The following is a 21,046-nucleotide window of genomic DNA, read 5'->3' on the forward strand; positions in this document are numbered from 1 at the left end:
TCGAGTCCCGCATCGGGCTCCCTGCTCGGCGGGGAGTCTGCTTCTCCCTCTGACCCTCCCCCCTCTCATGTGCTCTCTCTCATTCTCTCTCTCTCAAATAAATAAATAAAATCTTTAAAAAAAAAAAGAAAGAAAGCTTAGACAATTTTTTTAGTGAGCTACACGAAGTCCATTCCTTTCTATTTATTTTTTGATTGAAGGATAATTAACATACAACGTTATATTAGTTTCAGGTGTGCAACATAACGATTCAACAATTTTATACATTACTCAGTGCTCACCACAGTAGGGGTAGTCACCATCGGTCACCATGCAACGTTATTACAATATTATTGACTATATTCCCTATCCCGTACATTTCCATCTCTGTAATTTATTAATTTTATGACTGGAAGTTGGTAACTCTTAATCCCCTTTATCTGTTTACCCACCCATTCCCCCCCCCCCCAGTTTTCCTCTGGCAGCCACCAATGTGTTCTCTGTATATAGAGTCCAGTTTCATTTGTTGATTTTTTATATTTCACGTATAAGTGAAATCATATGGTATTTTTCTTTCTCTGACTTATTTCACTTAGCGCGATTACTGACATATTCTTCTGTCTTGGGTTTTTTATTTATTACAAAAATAATTTATGTTCATTGTAGAAAGCTTAGACAGTTTCAAAAGACAATAACATTTAATCGTCAACAAAAGAGATAAGCACTGATATCTTATGTTATATAATATTCCAGTCTTTTTTACTTTTTTTTTTTGAAGATTTTATTTATGGGGCGCCTGCCTGGGTTGCTCAGTGGTTAAGCGTCTGCCTTCGGCTCAGGTCATGATCCCAGGGTCCTGGGATCGAGTCCCGCATCGGGCTCCCTGCTCCGCAGGAAGCCTGCTTCTCCCTCTCCCACTCCCCCTGCTTGTGTTCCCTCTCTCGCTGTGTCTCTGTCAAATAAATAAATAAAATCTTTTTTTTTTAAGGTTTTTTTTTTTAATTTATTTGAGAGAGAGACAGAGCATGAGAGGGGAAGGGTCAGAGGGAGAAGCAGACTCCCCGCTGAGCAGGGAGTCTGACATGAGGCTCGATCCCAGGACCCTGGGATCATGACCTGAGCCGAAGGCAGATGCTTAACCAACTGAACCACCCAGGCACCCCTCTTTTTTACTTTTTTAATATGTGTCTATATATTTTTGAAAAAGGGAAATCCTACTCAGCTTCAGATATAATTCTGTTTTCTAGAGAATGGACATGTTCTTTCCATTGTGAATATTTTTCTTATTTGGGAAAAATTTTCAAACTGGAGAATTCTGAAATTTAACTCTTATCCAAAAAAATGAGTGCATGAACACTTCTTCATCAATGGCTTCCTCCCTTTGTTTGCACCACCATATCCTGTATCCATACCCCTATCTCTTCTCCAGTGAGTCTGTACTCTGCTGGCTTTCCTAGCAATTGACACGGAAAAAGAGGTCTTATCCAAGCTGCAAGCGGTGGTGTTAGTTTTCTGCAAAGTCATTTCATCTTCTGCATAGATGCCATGCCTGGAGTGCAAGCAGATTGTGTGAAGGGAGGCAGCAGGATTTTTCCCCTCCCTTTGGAAGAATGCTCAGCTCTGCAGTGCACTGCACAGAGATGTTTATTTAAAAAGGTGTCCAGCTGGTATGGAGAAGAAAAGTTTAAAGCATAGTTTAAAGAAAATCTGCAGCAAGAAGAGAGGATTGATTGGTTGGAAGCCAGGGTATTTCCAGAAAAAGTTCTTCCACACCCTTAAGAGTGTACCACTTCTCTGAGCTGGAAGCCTTTGCCCAACCAAGTCTCAATATCAGCAGTTCTACTGGAGGTTGTCCAGTTTGGCTGAGAAAAAGCTAAATGTGAACAGAGACCCTTTGCTGAAAAGCAGGCAGCTTTCTTAGTTGAACAAGGGAAACACAGGAATATTGGACACAACCAATAATTTTTTCATTAATAAAAAACTGGTCGATTTTTATTGCTGATGGTTATCTTTTTTAATATTTGACATTAAAGAATAATGTTTCCTTTTCAAAGAAAAATTAAGCCTCAAATTGGTAGTTACTTCTATAGGTGCAGAGAATGGAGGATATGTAAATAGATCAGACTTAAATCAAATGGGCTATTTTAATTATTCATGATTTTGTACATCAACTGAAGATGTGTAGCGTGAACTTTTCTCAGAAGGAAAAATTAATAGAGCTCTTGTGCCTGGTTGCCACCATAATATGACTCAGTATTCAGGCTGTAGGTATGATATGATGAAGAAGATATGGGGGTGCCTTGCTGGCTCTGTCAGTAGAGCATGCGACTCTTCATCTCAGGGTCATGAGTTCAAGCCCCACTTTGGGCGTGGAGCCTACTTTAAAAAATTAAAAGAAAGAAGGAAATTAGTCACATGGGTTTCTGGGCTATGGCACAGTGTAGGGGAACCAGAGTGAAGGATGGAAATGAACTTACTTAAAAATGTGTTATAGTCCCAAGATTTCATTTTACACTTCAGTAAGATTAGAATATGCTTTGCATAATTATATAGAACATAGTGACAAACCCCATGGAATCGTGTCGTTGTAAGCCTGAGAAGCATGGAGAGGGGGAAAAAAAAAATGAGTCTTTGGAGGGCCCAGGGGGCTAATATGCATAGCATTTATATTGAGGGCAGAAAAGTAATTACACAACGTTGACTCCAGTTCTTCCTTTCAGGCTGAACCTGAAGCAGCCCTAAGCACAGCCCGAGTCATGTTATACGGACTTCACTAAGTCAGTAGCCAAAGCTTTTAATTTATTTTGTTTCTGGATATGTGCCATTTCAGATTGTCAGGTTGAATTTTCTCTGGACAGGTAGATGAAAACCATGGACTTTTCCCATCATGTAAGGGTTATATCCATCTAGCTGGACAAAGTTCCACAGAGGATTTAGACTTCTAAATTAAGAAGTGAAGTGGTCACATTTCCCTGGCTACAATTTAGTCTCTCAACCCTTATTGCCTGGCTTCTGTCTCCTTGAGGTTCTTTATAGTTCTTACCTCTTTCTTTGGTGTGGCAGCTTGTTTTCAAAGGTTGAGCACAGAGCCTTCAGAATCTTCCATATTTTTTGAAAGCAAGTCAGCTGAGCCCGGGTCTGTAGAAAAGATCAGTTGTCCATCAGTTACTGTCCTTTTCCTAAATGGAACTTCACAGCATCCTTGATCTGTATCTCTCAGTTCAACAGCCAAATCAAATAACATTATCACTTGTATTGTGATGATACTGCTTGCATAACACAGTTTTCAGAGTGCTACATTTACTTATCTTATTTGATCATTCATTTAATAAACATTTGTTGACTCTCTTTTTTGTGCCAGGCATGAGGCTAGGTATTTGTACAATCTGATCTGTTTCTATAAGGAGAGAGTAATGAACCGTATCAGGTAGGTATTCATGGAAGGCCATTGGGATAGGCCATGGAAGGCCCCTGGGTTAGACAATTAGAAGTGGTCATTAGTAACATTAGCAAGAGTGATGAGGGCAGAAATCACAGTGCTGTAGGTTGAGACATATGGGAAATGAGGAATCACAGGAAGTATTAGATTATATTTCTATGAATCTTGGGAAGGGAAGGGAAGAAAGGAGTGTCTGGAAGAGAATTCAGGATGGAAAGAGGGTTTTTCCACTTTAATATGGGAGAAACTGGTTTGTTTGTTTTTTGTTTTTTGTTTTTGTCGGGAACTGGGGGGTTGGAATGGGAACTCATAAACAACAGAAACTTATTTCTTATGGTTCTTTGGCTAAAATCTGAGATCAGGGTACCTGCACGGTCAGGTGAGGACCATCTTCTGGTCCTAGACTTCTGGGACCTTCTGGGTCATAGACTTCTTTGTACTTTCACATGGCAGAAGAGATCAGTAAAAACGTTCTATCTGTGATTTGAGAAGGTACCCATTTAGGTATATAGGACTAGGGTGGGAAGAGTGTTCCATTTTACAGATAAGGAAAGCAAAGACAGAGAGGTTAAGCAGTTTCCCCAGTGCCCCCACAGTAGAGTGGGAAGTTGGGACTTGAACCTGAGTCTTCTAATGCTAAATTCCATTTAATGCATAATTCTAAAATAGGTAAATTCCTACTTTTAAATGTTTGCCTTTTCAAAAGAGAATGAAGAGAGAGTCCAAAGATAGAAAATGGACCTGAGGGGGCACCTGGGTGGCTCAGTCGGTTAAGCAGCTGCCTTCGGCTCAGGTCATGATCCCAGGGTCCTGGGATTGAGCTCCGCGTTGGGCTCCCTGCTCAGCGAGAGCCTGCTTCTCCCTCTCCCTCTGCCTGCCGCTCTGCCTACTTGTGCTCTCTGTCAAATAAATAAATAAAATCTTTTAAAAAAAAAGAAGAAGAAGAAGAAAGGAAATGGACCTGAAACATTGAAAAGTTGCTCACTTTTACTCTTAAGAAACATGCAAATTGAAATTACACTGAGATGCATTTCACACCTATCAAACTGGCAAAAATTCAAAAGCTTAACCACACGTTTTGTTGGCAAAGCTGTGGAGAAAGTGACACTCTCATACATTGTTGGTGGGAATGCAGAATTGTTTCAGTCTCTGTGGAGGGGAATTTAGCAATGTCTAACAAAACTGTGCATTGGCCCTTGACCCAGCAACCTCACTTCCACAAATACGAAACAACATTCATAGAAGACTAGTTGAATAAACTATTCTGTCACTATCCAGTGAAGTGCTAATAGGTGTAAGAAGGAATAAGGAAGACCTCTGGGAACTGTGATATGGAGTGGTTCTGAGGATATATTGTAAAGTGAAGCAAGTGAGGAACAAAAGTATATGTAGTATACTACTTTTATGTAAGTAAGAAATAGGTAATAAGGATATATTTCTTGTTGTTGTTGTTGTTTTCAAAATAGAACATAGGTAGAATAAGCCAGAAACTAATGAAAATGGTTACCCTTAGGGATTGAAGTGAACTGAGTGAGACTTCAAGTTTAATTTTTAATAAACTTTTGACTTTCAATCTTATGAAAGTTTTGCATATTCAGAATCAAATGGGAAAAGCGCACCCTAAAGTTGAATACAAACAGGAGCAAGTGAACCCAAATATATAGCAAATTTCCTTCACAGAAGGAAATTAATTCGGGGTGCCTGGGTGGCTCAGTAAGTTAAGTGAACTCAAGTGTCTTGAGTTCAGCTCAAGTTATGATTTCTGGGTCCTGGGATCATCGAGTCCCCCGTGGGGCTCCCTGCTCAGTGGGGAGTCTGCTTCTCCCTCTCCCTCTCCCTCTGTGCTCTCTCTTGCTCTCGCCCTCTCTCAAGTAAATAAATAAAATATTTTTTTTTAATTATTTTAGGGGAGCCTGGGTGGCTCAGTCGTTGGGCGTCTGCCTTCGGCTCAGGTCATGATCCCAGGGTCCTGGGATCGAGCCCTGCTTCGGGCTCCCTGGTCAGCGGGAAGCCTGCTTCTCCCTCTCCCACTCCCCCTGCTTGTGTTCCCTCTCTTGCTGTGGCTCTCTCTGCCAAATAAATAAATAAAATCTTTTAAAAAATTATTTTAAAAAGAAGGAAATTAATTTATATAACTTTTGAGCATAATATTCTGGTTGAACCTCTTCATGGGAAGAGAAAAAAAACTGCAAAGAAATTTTGAACTTAATAGGTTTGTAATTGGCTGTGATATTGGTGTAGTAATGTTGAAGTTATTTTGTAAATAGAGTTAATGAGTTGTTGGAAACCAAGGTTATCACTGTGGAAAATTGATGACAAAGGGACAAGAAAGAAAGGAAGAACCTTGTGTTAACTTTGAATTGGAGGTACCAGTGTAAATTCAATTTTTTTAGCCAAAGAACTATGAGAAGTAAGTTTCTATTGTTTATGAGTTCCCATTCCAACCCCCAGTCCCTGAAAAAAAAAAAAAAACACACACCAGTTTCTCCCATATTAAAGTGGAAAAACCCTCTTTCCATCCTGAATTCTCTTCCAGACACTCCTTTCTTCCCTTCCCTTCCCAAGATTCATAGAAATATAATCTAATACTTCCTCTGATTCATTTCCCATATGTCTCAGCCTACAGCACTGTGATTTCTGCCCTCATCACTCTTGCTAATGTTACTAATGACCACTTCTAATTGTCTAACCCAGGGGCCTTCCATGGCCTATCCCAATGGCCTTCCATGAATACCTACCTGATACGGTTCATTACTCTCTCCTTATAGAAACAGATCAGATTGCACAAATATCTAGCCTCATGCCTGGCACAAAAAAGAGAGTCAACAATATGGGGCTCAAACTCATGATCCTGAGGTCAAGACCTGAGCTGAGATCAAGAATTGGAGGCTCAAGTGATTGAGCCACCCGGGTGCTCCTGTAAACTCAATATTTTTTTTCAAGTATTTCCTAGATCTGTTCACTGAAAAGTTTAGAAGCAGTAACACCCAATATTTATGAGCGTATCTAATTAATGTCCAGGTTTTGATTGCAAAATATCATTCTTGGCTAAAAGAAACCAGGGTTCCTTGGGGAAATCGCTAATTCCACTCACAAAGTGAATCTGGAACAACTTCTTATGCCAGAAAGCAAAGAAATATTCAAAAACTAGTGGGGTCATATCAAAAAGAGCTTGCCTGCTTGAAGAGATTCCCACTGATCAAATTCAGGCAATTTGAGTGTCAGGAAAAAAAAATGGTAATGGATTATATAACATTCTAAATACAAAAACAATTCAAGAACTCATAGTGGCATTCAGAGTGTGGAAGGAATGACTAGGTGAAGCTCTCTTTTACAAAGAAGAATGCCAGCTCCCATGCAGAAGGAATGATAGAATTAGAAAACCACCATTTTGTCAACGTCCAGTAAAATAATTTATTTGGACAAGGTCAGCAGTTGATGCTAAAACCATAGGGTAAAAGATTATTGTGAAACAGGACATTCACCTGACTTCAAAGATCACTAATACCTAAAGATTACTAATTAATTGTAAAGAAACCTTAACAATAGTGGGATGTGGCAGATACAAAGGTACCTACTAAGAATTCAAGTTCAGGGGGCGCCTGGGCGGCTCAGTTGGTTAAGCGACTGCCTTCGGCTCAGGTCATGATCCTGGAGTCCCAGGATCGAGTCCCGCGTCGGGCTCCCTGCTTGGCGGGGAGTCTCTTCTCCCTCTGACCCTGCTCTCTTGTCTCTCATTCTCTCTCTCTCAAATAAATAAATAAAATCTTTAAAAAAAAAAAAAAGAATTCAAGTTCAGCATGACAATGAGACAAATGGATGTTATGTGCCTCAAGATTTGATGCAATAGGAAATACACAATACTATCCTTATATTATTCTTGCCAAGAATTTTGACCTAGATCTAGTTATCAGGAGACAAATAGACAAATCCAGATTGTGATGAGTTCTCCAAGATTACAGACCCTGTAGTCAACAAAAATGTCAATATCATGAAAACCAAAATAAAGTTGGGATGGACTGTCCAAGACCAGATTAAATGAGAAAGAGACATGGAAACTAAATACAAAGTATGGTTTTTTTTCTTTAAAGATTTTTATTTATATGAGAGAGAGAGCACAAGCTGGGGGAGTAGCAGGGGGAGAGGGAGAAGCAGGTTCCCCACTGAGCAGCGAACCAGACGCAGAGCTAGATTCCAGGACCCCAAGATCACAACCTGAGCCAAAGGCAGACGCTTAACCAACTGAGCCACCCAGGCGCCCCGCAAAGTATGATTCTTGATTGGATGAATATAAAGGACAGTTTTGAGAGGACAGTTTTTGAATTTCAAATATTGATAATGTATTAGGCTATCATTGCTTAGTGTTTTCTTTCTTAGTTGTAAAAATGGAAATAGGAGAATGTTCTTGTTCATAAGCAATACATGATCAAATATTGAAGTGTCATGATTACTCAGATGACTTTCAAATGGCTCAGGGGAAGAAAGTATGATAACATATTGAAAGAAAGGGAAGGGGAGAGAGAAAGCAAATATGGTAAAATATTAACAAATGATAGATCTTTCAGATAATCTGTACAACTCTTCCTTCTTTAAATGTTGTATATCATGTTTCCATTGTTTGTTTAACAGAAGCTGCTATTTCACTCTCTCTGGATATAACATAAGGCACTAAAAAGAATATGGGCTTTAGAATGAAATCTAGGTTTAATTTATAATAATGCCACTTTGTTCATTTAACAAATGTTTATTACTGAATACCTGCCAAGTACCAGGCACTGTTCAGGGTGTCCTTAGGGAACAAGAGATCTGGTTGCTATCCTCAAGAAGCTTATATTATAGTGGAGGAGAGAGGTAATAAATAAGCACATAAATAAATATACAAGTATCAGAGTACTATAAACAAGGAAGACAGATGACATTTACCTTAGATTGGAGGATAATCAAAGACAGTTTTCCAGCAAGTGATCTTGAGCAAAAATTATTTGAATTCTATGAGGGCTGGTTTTCTGATCTGTAAAAATGAACATAACTTTCTTATCCTATCACTTGTAAAAACTAAATGTGATCATGTATAAAGTACCTGACCTATTGAAAGGAACCGTGGTAGATGTTACTGGCTCTGCTTCTTCCCTCATGGGACTCCTTTACAAGCATTGTATTTTGTTCATTTGCTAATACTCCCTAATCTTTTTCTCCCCGCCCCCCCCACAGGGCTCAGAATGGAATGCCTCTAATTTAGAGGATTTACAGAACCGAGGGTAAGCACACAGAGCAATTGCTTTTATCCCCCTGACAGAAATCACTGTTCTTTTTTACTTTTTCCTGTCATATAGGTGTCAGTGAGTAACTTTAAGCCTAAGAGTTGCTTCCAGTTGATTGTAATCAGGTGTAATCTAATAAAAAGTTAAGTGGCCATTCTCCCACTGTTTTCATCCTCCCCCACACACAGCTTCCAAGAAAGAGCTACTGTTTCAGTGGAAAGGCTTTCCAAAAGAAACGTGCATGCCTTTTCTGCTGTTTAAAACAAATGTAGTTATTGGTTCCTTTTGTTTGTTTTTAGAGCAATTTAAGATGCACAGTAAAATTGAGGAGAAGGTACAGAGATTTCCCATATACCTCTGCCCCCACACATGCATAGCCCCCCCCCCCCCTATCACCATCCCCACCGGAGTGGTGCATTTGTTACAATTGATGAACCTTCATTGATAACATCATAATCATGCAAAGTCCATATTTACGTTATAGTTCACTGTCAGTATTGTACATTCTGTGGCTTTTGACAAATGTATAGTATCATGCATCCATTATGGTATCATAGAGTATTTTCACTGCCTTAAAAATCCTCTGTTCTGCCCATTTATTCCCACCCCCACTCCTGGCAACCACTGATCTTTTTACTGCCTCCATAGTTTTGCCTTTGGTTCCTATTTTTATATAAGAGTACACAGAACTACATATGTTGGGTTCACAGCTATCCACTCAACATTTATTGACCATCTTCCGTGAGCCAGGTACTGTGCTAGATACTAGAGATCCAAAGAAAAATAAGACTCAGTCCCTATCCTTTTTTAGTAAGGTGCTTGAAATCTAAGTAGGTTATAAATGTAAAGTGGACAAGCTTCTGAAATTGAACAAGAATACCTACTTTGTATTAAGAAATGTGCCCCTAAGCAACATGGTTATTGAGTTTGATTGTAGCTGTTGAGACCACCATGAACATTCAGCAAGCAAAAGGCTGCCATTCTTCTTCCCTTTTTACTTCTTAGCTAATGCCTAAATTTTTCATTGAAGTTGGCCATGCTAACTCTTAATCGTGGACAGCGATAAGACCTACTGAAACCCAGAAGCAGTGATGGCTAGTTGCTGGCTGCCTGTTTTCTCAGCTGTAAGCCAACCTCTTCTGGTTATCTTTAGCATGATTAGATGCATACTCCCTACTTTTCCTTCAAAAGAAAGGTATGTCATAATTGCTAAAATGAACTTTGAACAAGATTTAAGCCAGAGAATTATACAAAGAGTTCTTGGGTTGGGGAGAAGGGAGGCGTGAATCTGGTTACTTAATTTAAGATATGAAAATAAATAGAACTTGGAAATTTTAAGTTGATTAGGATTGAGTCTAGAGTTCCTGAAAATAGACTGTATCTTAGTTTTGTGTAAAATGTACCTCTACCGAGCTCAAAGTTTTATTACCAAGAGGGTGCTCAGTAAATGTGAAGGGACGATAGAAAAATTGACTGTGACTTGCCAGAAACTAGCATGTAGATACAGTGTTTAATATGAAATCTGAGATTTGATACAGCCAGTGCTTGCCAAATGCATTGAAATTACATCGTGCGCACATGCACTTTGACTTCTAACCCCCCCGCTGGAGATGATACCTGTTCATCTCATTTACTACTTATAATGCTAAATTATAAAACGCAGATGTATTTGTCTTAAAAGACAGTATAGGCAGATGCTCAAACATCTACTTAGATCTTGTTTCATAAATTCACTGGTTCTTAAACTCTTGTGGAATTAAGAATTATAGTTACAAAACACATATACTGCCCCTGGTGGATGATTTAAGGGACTTTAAAGTCTAATTTTGGCAATAAGGCCATTTTCACCCAATCTACTGACTTTAGCACCCCAAGTAAAGCGCTCCTCCATATAGAGATGTCAAAGAAGTTTCAAGGAGTGCTAATTTCAATTGGTAGTGGCTGCCTAGGGGTTCTGTAATAAATAGGATTGGGAAGCCTTGTCCTATCATAATCCAGTATTAAAGTATGGGATTAAAGGAGGGAGGTTATTCATGTTTATTTTAAATAAGAGAAGTGTGCTTTCCTTTTGACAGTTTCATTGAAATATGATTCACATACAGTTCACCCATTTAAAATGTACACTTCAGTGATATTTATTATTTTTAGAGTTGTGCAGTAATTAATTTAGAACATTTTTCAACCCAAAAAGAAATTCTGTACCCTTTAACGGTCACCCCCATTTCCCTTCTCCCCCCAGCTTCTAGAAACTACTAATCTACTTCCTGTCTCTATAGATTTACCTATTCTGGACATTTCATTTAAATGGAATCATATAATATGTGCTCTTTTAAGAATGATTTCTTCCACTTCACATTATATTTTCAAGGTTTATCAATGTTGTAGCATGTGTTAGTACTTCATTCCTTTTTTTTATTGCCAAATAATGTTCCATTGTTTGGAAATACGACATTTTATTTATTCATTCGTCAGTTGATGGACATTTGAGTTGTTTCCACTTTCTAGTTATTATGAATACTGCTGTGACCATTCATGTACAAATTTGGGGGTAGACTTATTTTTCATTTCTCTTGGGTTTATACCTAGGAGAGGAATATGCTGGGTCATAGAGTAACTTCATGTACTGTTTTCCACAATTACATGTGCTTGGTTTTTAAATTAAAAAAAAAAAATCCTTCCTAGTAATGGACTTTGATGCAAAGTTAAAACATATTCAGATCATGTTTCAGAAAAATTTTGGTCTCTTGACCTTAACCACAAAATGGGTTAACTATGGCTCTCCCTTTCTGTAGTCATTTCTCTGACTTCAGATTGGGTTTGTAAGAAGGAAGTGTGTAGCTTCAAGAAGGAAGCAGCTTCTGCAGAGAGAAATAAGTGAGTCTGTGTTGTGTTGTTGGAGTAAACTCCAGTGATGTCCAAGTCCACACAGCACTGAGAAAAGATAACCATTTGGCAAATTAAACCCAAGCATTTATTGAAATTGTATAGTGAGAGAGACAGCAGAAGAAATTTGTGATACAGAAACCCTTCTCTGCAAGCCTCTGGGTATGGGAGAACTCTCAGACACAGCTGCTGCTCTGGCAGCCAGGACTGCAGCCTAGAGAGTGACAAGAGTTTTAGGTCCAACTTCCCTCTGACCCTCCCAGCCCTCGCCTCTTTTGCCTTTCTTGTAGTTTACAGAGAGTAACAGAGCAAAATCTAGCATTCAGAAAGATAGGAGGAAATTTTTCCCTTTCCTATTTTGTTGTTTTTTGTTTCTTGAGGTAGATGTTAATAGTCTGATTTAATAGAAATGACTTCCAAAGAATAAATTATGTTTCTGGTAATTTTATTGACTGAAGAGAAATTGTCAGATCATGGACCTTGGATTCTTTTGAAGTAAAATACAAGGCATATTTTCAAAAGACTATCAAAGATGAGATTGTGTAACTGTACATAAACTGAAAATGAAATTTAGATGTTGAACTTGGTAGACAGCTTTTCTCTCAGTAATTCGTCGGTGCCCAGGTATGTCCTGGATTCTGTTATTTAGTTTCTCTACTAAATAAGTATATAGTCTCTTTAATTATTTAGCTTTCTTCAATATTTTAGTATTTTATTTCAACCTAGGGAGCAAACAAATTTTAAATATGAAAAACAGTGCTGGAATTGGATTTAGCCCGAGTAGTAGAGCACATACTCTCCCTTGGTTTCCTTGCAGGGTACGGTATATCTTGAATGTCACTCGAGAGATAGATAACTTCTTCCCAGGAGTCTTTGAGTATCATAACATCCGAGTATATGATGAAGAGGCGACGGATCTCCTGGCTTACTGGAATGACACTTACAAATTCATCTCTAAAGCAAAGTGAGTAATGGTCCCACACACATGCTCTGACCCATGTTCCCCCTGCACCACACACGGCTGGGCCTGAGAGCTGTAGATGGCTCTGGGAGAAGGAATTAAAGAAGAAAAGGAGACCTGAGGTTCCTTAATCCTGGGGAAAAGTTGACTAGTGACTTCATACTTTCCCTGTAAGTAGATGAAACCCCTGGAAGAATGAGTCCCCTGTTGACTCTTTCCATTGAGCACAAGATGAGGGAACACAAACTGAAGCTGCTGCAAACACAGTAAGAGTGACAGAAGGAAGACGTTCTGAAGGAAGTGCTAAGTTGCCAAAGGGGACATGTGAAAGTGAGAGAACAGAAATTACTCCAGGTGGGTGGGATACTGAGTCCTTTCCGAAGACCAGAAGGGAAACTTAGTGAGCTTTGGAAATCTTTTCTCTTTCTTTTACTTTACTCTTACGGTACTCTAAGCAGTGAAATTTTCCTCTGGCCATTCTGTTGATTTCATCTTTAAATTAATTGGTCCTTTTATTTTATTTTATTTTTTTAAAGATTTTATTTATTTGACAGAGAGACACAGCAAGAGAGGGAACACAAGCAGGGGGAGTGGGGGAGGGAGAAGCAGGCTTCCCGCGGAGCAGGGAGCCCAATGTGGGGCCCGATGTGGGGCTCGATCCCAAGACGCTGGGATCACGACCTGAGCCAAAGGCAGACGCTTAACAACTGAGCCACCCAGGTGCCCTGAATTGGTCCTTTTAGTGAAACTAAAAGTATTAATTTAATGTTTAGTGTTAATTAGTATTAGTATGTCTGCGCTGGGTTTTTTTAAGTCCCTGGGGATTTCCTTGCCAATCCTGTGTATTCCTTCAATAGAAGGAGCCATAAATGAGCATGTTAGCCACGCTACCCCTCTGATGGGACCACATTCAAATCATCCCTGGCAGATGAGAAGCACTTCTCATTTTTAAATCAGCAATGATTCCACATCTTTCTTCAGGACCTCCATAGTCAAGAAGTTCTTCCTCTTAGTTACCCTGAATCCTCCTAGCTTTGAGCCCATGTTCTCAGTCTCTAGCTAGCACCTGGAAGAGTGTTTTATATTCTTGAAGCCTGTTATTAAATTGTTCTCAATAATACCTCTCATGGCATGCTTACTATGTGCCAGGTACTTTACACTTTATTCTGTCATGTAATATTTTCTAGAATCCAGAGAGGCATATACTGTCATCCTTTTGTACAGATAGGGACAGACTATAGAGATGAGGTTCAGAGAAGTTAAGTAACAAGTGGTGAAGATAGGACTTGAACCTAAGATCATGTCTTATTCCAGAGTCCATCAAGTATTTAGGAATAGTCTAGTTCCTTAAGGAAGGGAGACCGGAAAAGACTAGGCATGTTGTGAGGATCACAGCCAAAGAGGCTAGAGTTCAGGTGAGGCCCCAGTCCCAGTGAAAGGAAAGGCCAGTTTCAGCCTTGAGGTAAAATATGTGAGGCATGCAGGGTACACGTGAGCAGGCCGTCCTGCTTGGGCTCATGCGAGTGTAAGTCAGCATCTGAGAGTGAGCGCCTCTTTAAATGGCACCTCACGTGTTTCATCCTGATCAGGGCCCTGAGTTCCAGACTCGACCTACAGATGGGTGGGTTTAGGATTCCTGAAATACCAGGACCAGGCTTAATCTAGACAACCCAGCACCGGGAGGGGCAGGAGGGGTGGGGGGGTATGGCTGAAACTGAAAGATGAAATTGGATATTCTGAACTGACTTCAGATCCTTCAATATGTGAGTTAGAAACCATCCGCTGAAAAAGCCCCATTCAAAATGAAGAAATGCTTTTATGGGGGTGGATTTCATAACTGTATTTTTCTTAAAATTGTCCACCTTTGAGCACCTTGCATGCCTGCGGGTATAGACCTGAAATTTGATGTCAGAGCTTGATGGGAAAATATAGAGCACATGTCTGAACTTATATCTGAGTCACTGTGCACTGTAGTCTAAAGTTATGGTGCCATAAACAAAACAAAAATGTCCTAGTCATTTGGGATCATCTAAGCACGCAGAGACACACACCTTAATTAACCTAAGGACTCCAGAATTTCGCATCTAAATGATGGGTAGGAGTTTAATCTTACCTTCCTTTTGAGACTGTTTTGATTATTGCAGATCATTCTCTGAATTCCTATCACTTATCTGGCACATAACCTCATTCCTCTCATTTTGGCACATAACCTCATGCCTTCCTTACATTGTACTTAACTCTTTCTTGTGTGTCTATCTCCAGCAGAAGAGTTATAAGCCTCTGGAAGGAAGCTTGTTTACTGTAATACAGTGAGTGAGTGAATGAGTAGATTTACTCTCTTAGGCTGATGTACATTTTTTTTAATTTATTGGACTAGCCACATGGGAAGGATTTTTAGCCCATGTACTCTAGTGAAAAGAGTAACCATTCTTTTTTCCAGATTTTAAAATATTTTTACTTATAGCTGACAGATCTAACAGCAGATCCATAAGTTTGTTCATACATTTAGTAAATATTTGAAGGCTTACTCTGTGCCAGACACCGTGTTATTAGCAGAATTAGCATAGCATAACTGAGTCACGTTCATATCCAAAGTAATGAGCTCTGGCATCTTGAGACCACACCGTTTTCTTTGTTTCTTACAGTCACTTCATGGTAACTTTGCTTTCTCTTTCTTCCACCCCATTAAAACAACAACAGGTAGTTACTCACTCCACCCTCCTCACTGAGAAAGCCTCGTGGCGCATCACATGGTCCCATCCAACTCCACGGATTGTCTAGCCAGTCCCTAGACAGAACATGGTGGTGGTGGTTTGAAAAGTGATATGTAGGACTACATCTGAGTAAAGAGGAGGGTTAGTTTTATTTGGTTAGTACTTTCCTCCAGGGACAGAACCCTTACTAGAACTTGAACTGGAAGCAACTCAGAACATTTGGATAAATTAGATGAATCACTGTCACACTTGTAACTCAAGACTGTGCCAGCCTTGGAACATGTACCTCCAGATACGCAAAATGGGGTCCAGTCTCTAAATTGAAAATTCTCCCTTCACACTCATTGCAATTACCATATTGCGTTTTAATTATCTCTTTCTCCCACTGAACCCTGCCATTTAGGGAAGATTTACTTTTCTTTGCCTCCACTGGGAGGAGGCAGAGAAACCTTGCACATTGTCTTACAACAGTGATTGCCTGGTAAATGTTTGCTGAATTAATTTAAAAGGATTAATATTAACATTGACTATTGTTTGAGTACACTAGAATTGCCTCCCCTCCCCGCACATTTGACTGCAGATACATACAAGTACACTAAAGGTGGGATGGTTTGAAAGAAAATGGAAAGGCGAGAGGAGACTTGGAAACATGTAGAACGTAGCTTTTAAAATGTACTACTATTGTGTTTTTCTCCTTACCTCCATCCCCCGACATAGGAAGCATGGCTCCAAATGCCTTGTGCACTGCAAAATGGGGGTGAGTCGCTCAGCCTCCACTGTGATTGCCTATGCAATGAAGGAGTACGGCTGGAATCTGGACCGGGCCTATGACTATGTGAAGGAGAGGCGAACAGTGACCAAGCCCAACCCCAGCTTCATGAGACAACTGGAAGAGTACCAGGGGATCTTGCTGGCAAGGTGAGTCCTTCAGTGACTTTCTGAGATTTTCCCTCCGTTACGCTCCCTGGGGCAAGATAAAATATCCTTCCCTGCAGCTAGTTCTCAGCCTAATCTGGATGTGTGATACATTTTGAAAATTGAAACGTCTGTCAATCTAGATTTTAAAAAACAAGTACAAGCATTTAAGAATAGTATGGAAGGTCAGGTGTTTAAACTAAAGACATTTAAACTAAAAGGTGGACATACTGTTCTCTTACTTTCCCAAGTAGGTTCTGATTATCGTAAACATTTCTCAACATCTTCTAAGGCCAGATACAGCTGCCTTATCAAAATGGATACTTATTGATCCCAAAGGAATGCTAAGCATAGGTGAAGTTCTTAGAAAATTTTTTGGCCTGTTCTGTAAAAGAAAATAAAATTTAAGAAGCACGTGGTGCTTTTTTAAGCATCATTTTTTATCAGTGCTTGGTTTCAGTAAGCCTTCTCCAAAATTTTGGTCATATGACAAATCAGATTTGGGGTATGAAGGCACTTCCTGGAAATAACTCTCTTCTTTTCCTTTTAAAAATCTTTTAATCTTTGGGCGCCTGGGTGGCTCAGTTGGTTAAGTGACTGCCTTCGGCTCAGGTCATGATCCTGGAGTCCCAGGATCGAGTCCCGCATCGGGCTCCCTGCTCGGCGGGGAGTCTGCTTCTCCCTCTGACCCTCCCCCCCTCATGCTCTCTCTCTCATTCTCTCTCTCTCTCTCTCAAATAAATAAATAAAATCTTTAAAAAAAAAAATCTTTTAATCTTTTTATATATATGTATATATATGCTTTGCAGAAATGCAGAAAACACAGAGAGAAAAATCATTTATAAATTCAATACCCACAGACAGTAATCGACATTATCTTGCATGTTTCTCCAGGTCTGACTCTTACCCCATATATTGATGGATATTTTCTCACAAAAGCTATTCTTCAGCCTACCTCTTCACCCAATAACTGGTCTTCCTTTTTTTTTTAAACTGTAGCAATGTATATTGAACAGTTACACTGCAGTTAGCCCTCACTTAACCATCCTTTTCCCCCCAGCTTTATTGAGATAGAATTGACGTATAACATTGTATAAATTTAAGATGTCCAGTGTGTTGATTTGATGCATTTATATATTGCAAACTGATTATCACTGCAGCATTAGCTAACACCTCCATTCCTTCACATACTGTTTCTTTTTTCTTGGTGAAAATATTTAGGATCTCTCTTAGCAACATTCAGAAGTATATGATACAGTATTGTGGACTATAATCTCCATCTTACATTAGATCCCTAGAACATTTTAATCTTGTAACTAGAAGTTTATACCCTTTGACCAACACCTCCCCATTTCCCCCATTCTCTACCCCCTAGTAACCACCACTTTATTCTCTATTTCTCTGAGTATGGCTTTTTTAGATTACACATATAAGTGATACCATTCAGTATTTGTCTTTCTCTGTCTACCCAGTAGTAGATCTTGAACATCTTCCTGTATCAATAAGAACTACTCATTTCAGGAATAATTTGGTAATTGGTTATAAATTGAGCAATTATAAGGGGCTCCTGGGTGGCTCAGTTGGTTAAGTGACTGCCTTCGGCTCAGGTCATGATCCTGGAGTCCCAGGATCAAGTCCTACATCGGTTCCCTGCTCAGCAGGGAGTCTCCTTCTCCCTCTCACCCTCCTCCCTCTCATGCCCTCTGTCTCTCATTCTCTCTCTCTCAAATAAATAAAATCTTAAAAAAAAAAAATGAGTATTTATTATTTTACCTCATTGATGGTGAAAGCCACGTTCACCTGCTCTCAAGGAAAGAGGTTCACATATTAAACTAGGTTTAAGGGTCAATTTCCTGAGATGCCACATGCTGAAGTTCTGTAGAGTGCTAGATCTTGCTTTAATTTTTCCATGTGTGCATGTTCTAGGTGGTTTTGTTCATATGAAGGCACAGCTGCCTAGAAGCAGTTGGGGCTGGTGCCAGAGTTTGACTCCAGTGAGTCTCATGACTTGGTCTTGACTCTTGAATCTGGGCTGTGTTTCCCCTGAACAAAATGTTAAATAGCCTTCCAGCCTATCCAGGCAGAGGGACCACCCTCCCACCCCCGAAGTCTTGTGAAAATGCAGCCCAGCATAGCATTATGGTTTCCACTAAAAAAAAAAAACCCCTCCCGTTTACTCAGTACTTGGCATGATTTCATCTGAGCCGTTCTTTTAGGAAGCAGGGAGGATACTCAAGTCTCCTCCACTTAAAAAGAATTTGGAGGTCTTGGGGGACAGATTTTGATGACATTTTTAGATTAGATCAGAAGGTAGGACACAGCGGTTCTTTTTGGCACAAGAAAGAGGCATCTGAGGGTTGGATGAAACATAAATATTGTATGTTCCCAGACACACACATGACTGATGCTATGCAGTGTCCTCATGTGACCCATTGAGAGCAAGGATACTATGTGTCCTGCCAATTTCAGTATTTATTCTGGAATCTCAGGCTACTGCAAGCTGTTGGGTTGGGTTTTTTTAGAGGATGTGGTTTTTCTTAGATGTTAAAGGAACTTCAGAAAAATCTTAGATGAGGATAAGAAGGGCAGCATAACCCACAAATCACACTGCCTCTTCCTTTCCCTTTCGGTTCTATCCTGCTTTCCTGGGCTTGATTCATGGAGGGAGGAGCAAGCCCTGGGGAATGAGAAAACCACAGAATTTGAGTCAGTAGATCTGGTTTCCATCTCTGGTTCATCCTCTTGCTGCAACTTTGAGGAGTTACTTCACAGTTCTGATCCTCACCTGACCCCATCTGTAATACGAAAATCAAGAGCCCTATGTCACACTGAAACTAGTAATACTAATACTAGTTGAGTTTAAATAAAAAAATTTTTTAAAGAACCCTATGTCACAGGGTTATTGTAAATAAAAATGTGTATAAATAAATGTACACTACGAGGGCACCTGGCTGGCTCAGTCAGAGGAGCCTGCATGCACCTCTTGATCCTCCAGGTTGTGAGTTCAAGCCCCACGTTGAGGGTAGAGATTACTTAAAGAGAAAATCTTAGGGGCGTCTGGGTGGCTCAGTTGTTAAGCGTCTGCCTTCCACTCAGGTCATGATCTTGGGGTCCTGGGGTCGAGCCCCGCATCGGGCTCCCTGCTCAGTGGGGAGCCTGCTTCTCCCTCTCCTTCTCCTGCTCCCCCTGCTTGTGCTCTCTCGCTGTCTCTGTCAAATAAATAAATAAAATCTTTAAAAATATATCTTAAAAAACAATGTACACTATATACTGGTAAGGGTTATTCTGATGTGGTTCTCGTCATCTTCTTTCTCCAGGGCTACCCAGAAACACGTACATGCATGTGCCATTTATTCCCTCCTCCTTCCTCCAACCACTGCCTTCCACCACCCACAGGCACACTAACTCCATTAGAAACTAGAATAGGGAGGCGCCTGGGTGGCTCAGTCGTTAAGCGTCTGCCTTCGGCTCAGGTCATGATCCCGGGGTCCTGGGATCGAGCCCCGCATCGGGCTCCCTGCTCCGCGGGAAGCCTGCTTCTCCCTCTCCCACTCCCCCTGCTTGTGTTCCCTCTCTCGCTGTGTCTCTCACTGTCAAATACATTAAACTTAAAAAAAAGAAACAAGAATAGGAAGTTGTCCTGGAATTTCCTGTACTGTGATGTTTCCTGGATTTTAAGAACTAGAATCTAGTGCTAGGGGTATCATTTAGGCTGCTTTCAACTGCAAGTAATAGAATACCTCCATCAGTCGGGATCTCAACAAGAAACAGCATACTCGTATTAGGATTATTTGCGGAGGGTTTTATAAAGATGTGGGATTGGAGTAGAATCAAGGGACTTGCATCAGCAGAGCTGTTCGGTAATAGCTGCGAGGCCCGAAGAGGGAGGGAGCAGTTACTAGAACCTGGAAGGAGACTCCTGGAGAAAGAGGCACCTCAGAGAGGAGAAATAACTTTGAGTCAAGGGACGCGGCCAGCCTGAAGTGACCCTGTGGGGAGAAAGCTAGGCGAACACGTGGCCTGCATTTAGCTCCTCCCTCCAGACTGTCTCCCGACTGCCAGGGCTCCCATGAAACAGTGAATACCCAAACCAAAGCAGCCTCTGCCAGTTAGGAAAAAGAGTGGGAGAGCCTGCTGGGCATGCAGTCATTACGGTCTGTGATCGCCAGTGTTGTTTTAAGAAACAGCACTTGTAGGCTCTTGCCAAGCCAGCTGCCAAGTGACCTGGGCCCAGCAGATTCTTGTCCAGCCCTAGAGTGCTACTCCAGGGTCTGCCTGCTTAGAAGAGCAAAAACAGAGAAGCCCCAGACTCCTGGAACTGTCTGAAGCTCTACAGCTTAGGTAACCAGGAGAAGAAAAGTCCTTAGAAAAACCCCACTCATTCTGTCTGCAAAGAAGTCCATTTCTTGTGGAGGTACTTAGATCTTGTATTCCACATCTTCTGTCAGGAAGCATGGGTGGTTTTCCCAAAAAGATAGAGCCCTGATCCCAGCATTCTTTAGCCCCCATGGTTGTCTAGAGTGGCACTGGGTACTTAACTTGAGGTCGCAGCCCTCTGTTTGAGGGTATTTGCTTTGATGTCTTGGTAGAAGAGAAGTTTACCAAGGTGATACCAGGCCTCTGTAAATGGTTTATGAGTTGGTTACAGTCTCTTAATCAGAATGTGAGGCTATGGACCAAACAGTGACCTCCTATCTGAAATGCAAGGGACTTTTTGCATAGTTCAGTATGTCTTTAAGAGGGAAGGCTAATATTTAATATAATCCTTTGGACCTAAAAGAGAGGGTATCATAAAGCCAATGATACTGTCCATATCTAATTTTATTTTTTATGTTTTTATAGCTGGGGGATGGGAGTGAGACAGGAAGAGGGTGGGCGTGTGTGTGTGTGTGTG

At 40.5% G+C, this 21,046-nt stretch overlaps 1 protein-coding gene across 1 annotated transcript in view; it reads left to right on the top strand.

Annotated features, from left to right (window-relative positions):
* Positions 1-21,046, top strand: part of LOC110593176 (protein phosphatase Slingshot homolog 2-like) — a 37,532-nt gene that overhangs the window by 6,059 nt on the left and 10,427 nt on the right. Inside the window, exons 4-6 of the mRNA XM_044921815.1 lie at positions 8,630-8,676; positions 12,380-12,526; positions 15,955-16,155. Of these exons, the coding sequence (XP_044777750.1) occupies positions 8,630-8,676; positions 12,380-12,526; positions 15,955-16,155 (395 nt within the window). The remainder of the gene's footprint in view (positions 1-8,629; positions 8,677-12,379; positions 12,527-15,954; positions 16,156-21,046) is intronic.

The sequence above is a fragment of the Neomonachus schauinslandi genome, chromosome 15, assembly GCF_002201575.2.
Source record: "Neomonachus schauinslandi chromosome 15, ASM220157v2, whole genome shotgun sequence".
Taxonomy (NCBI): domain Eukaryota; kingdom Metazoa; phylum Chordata; class Mammalia; order Carnivora; family Phocidae; genus Neomonachus; species Neomonachus schauinslandi.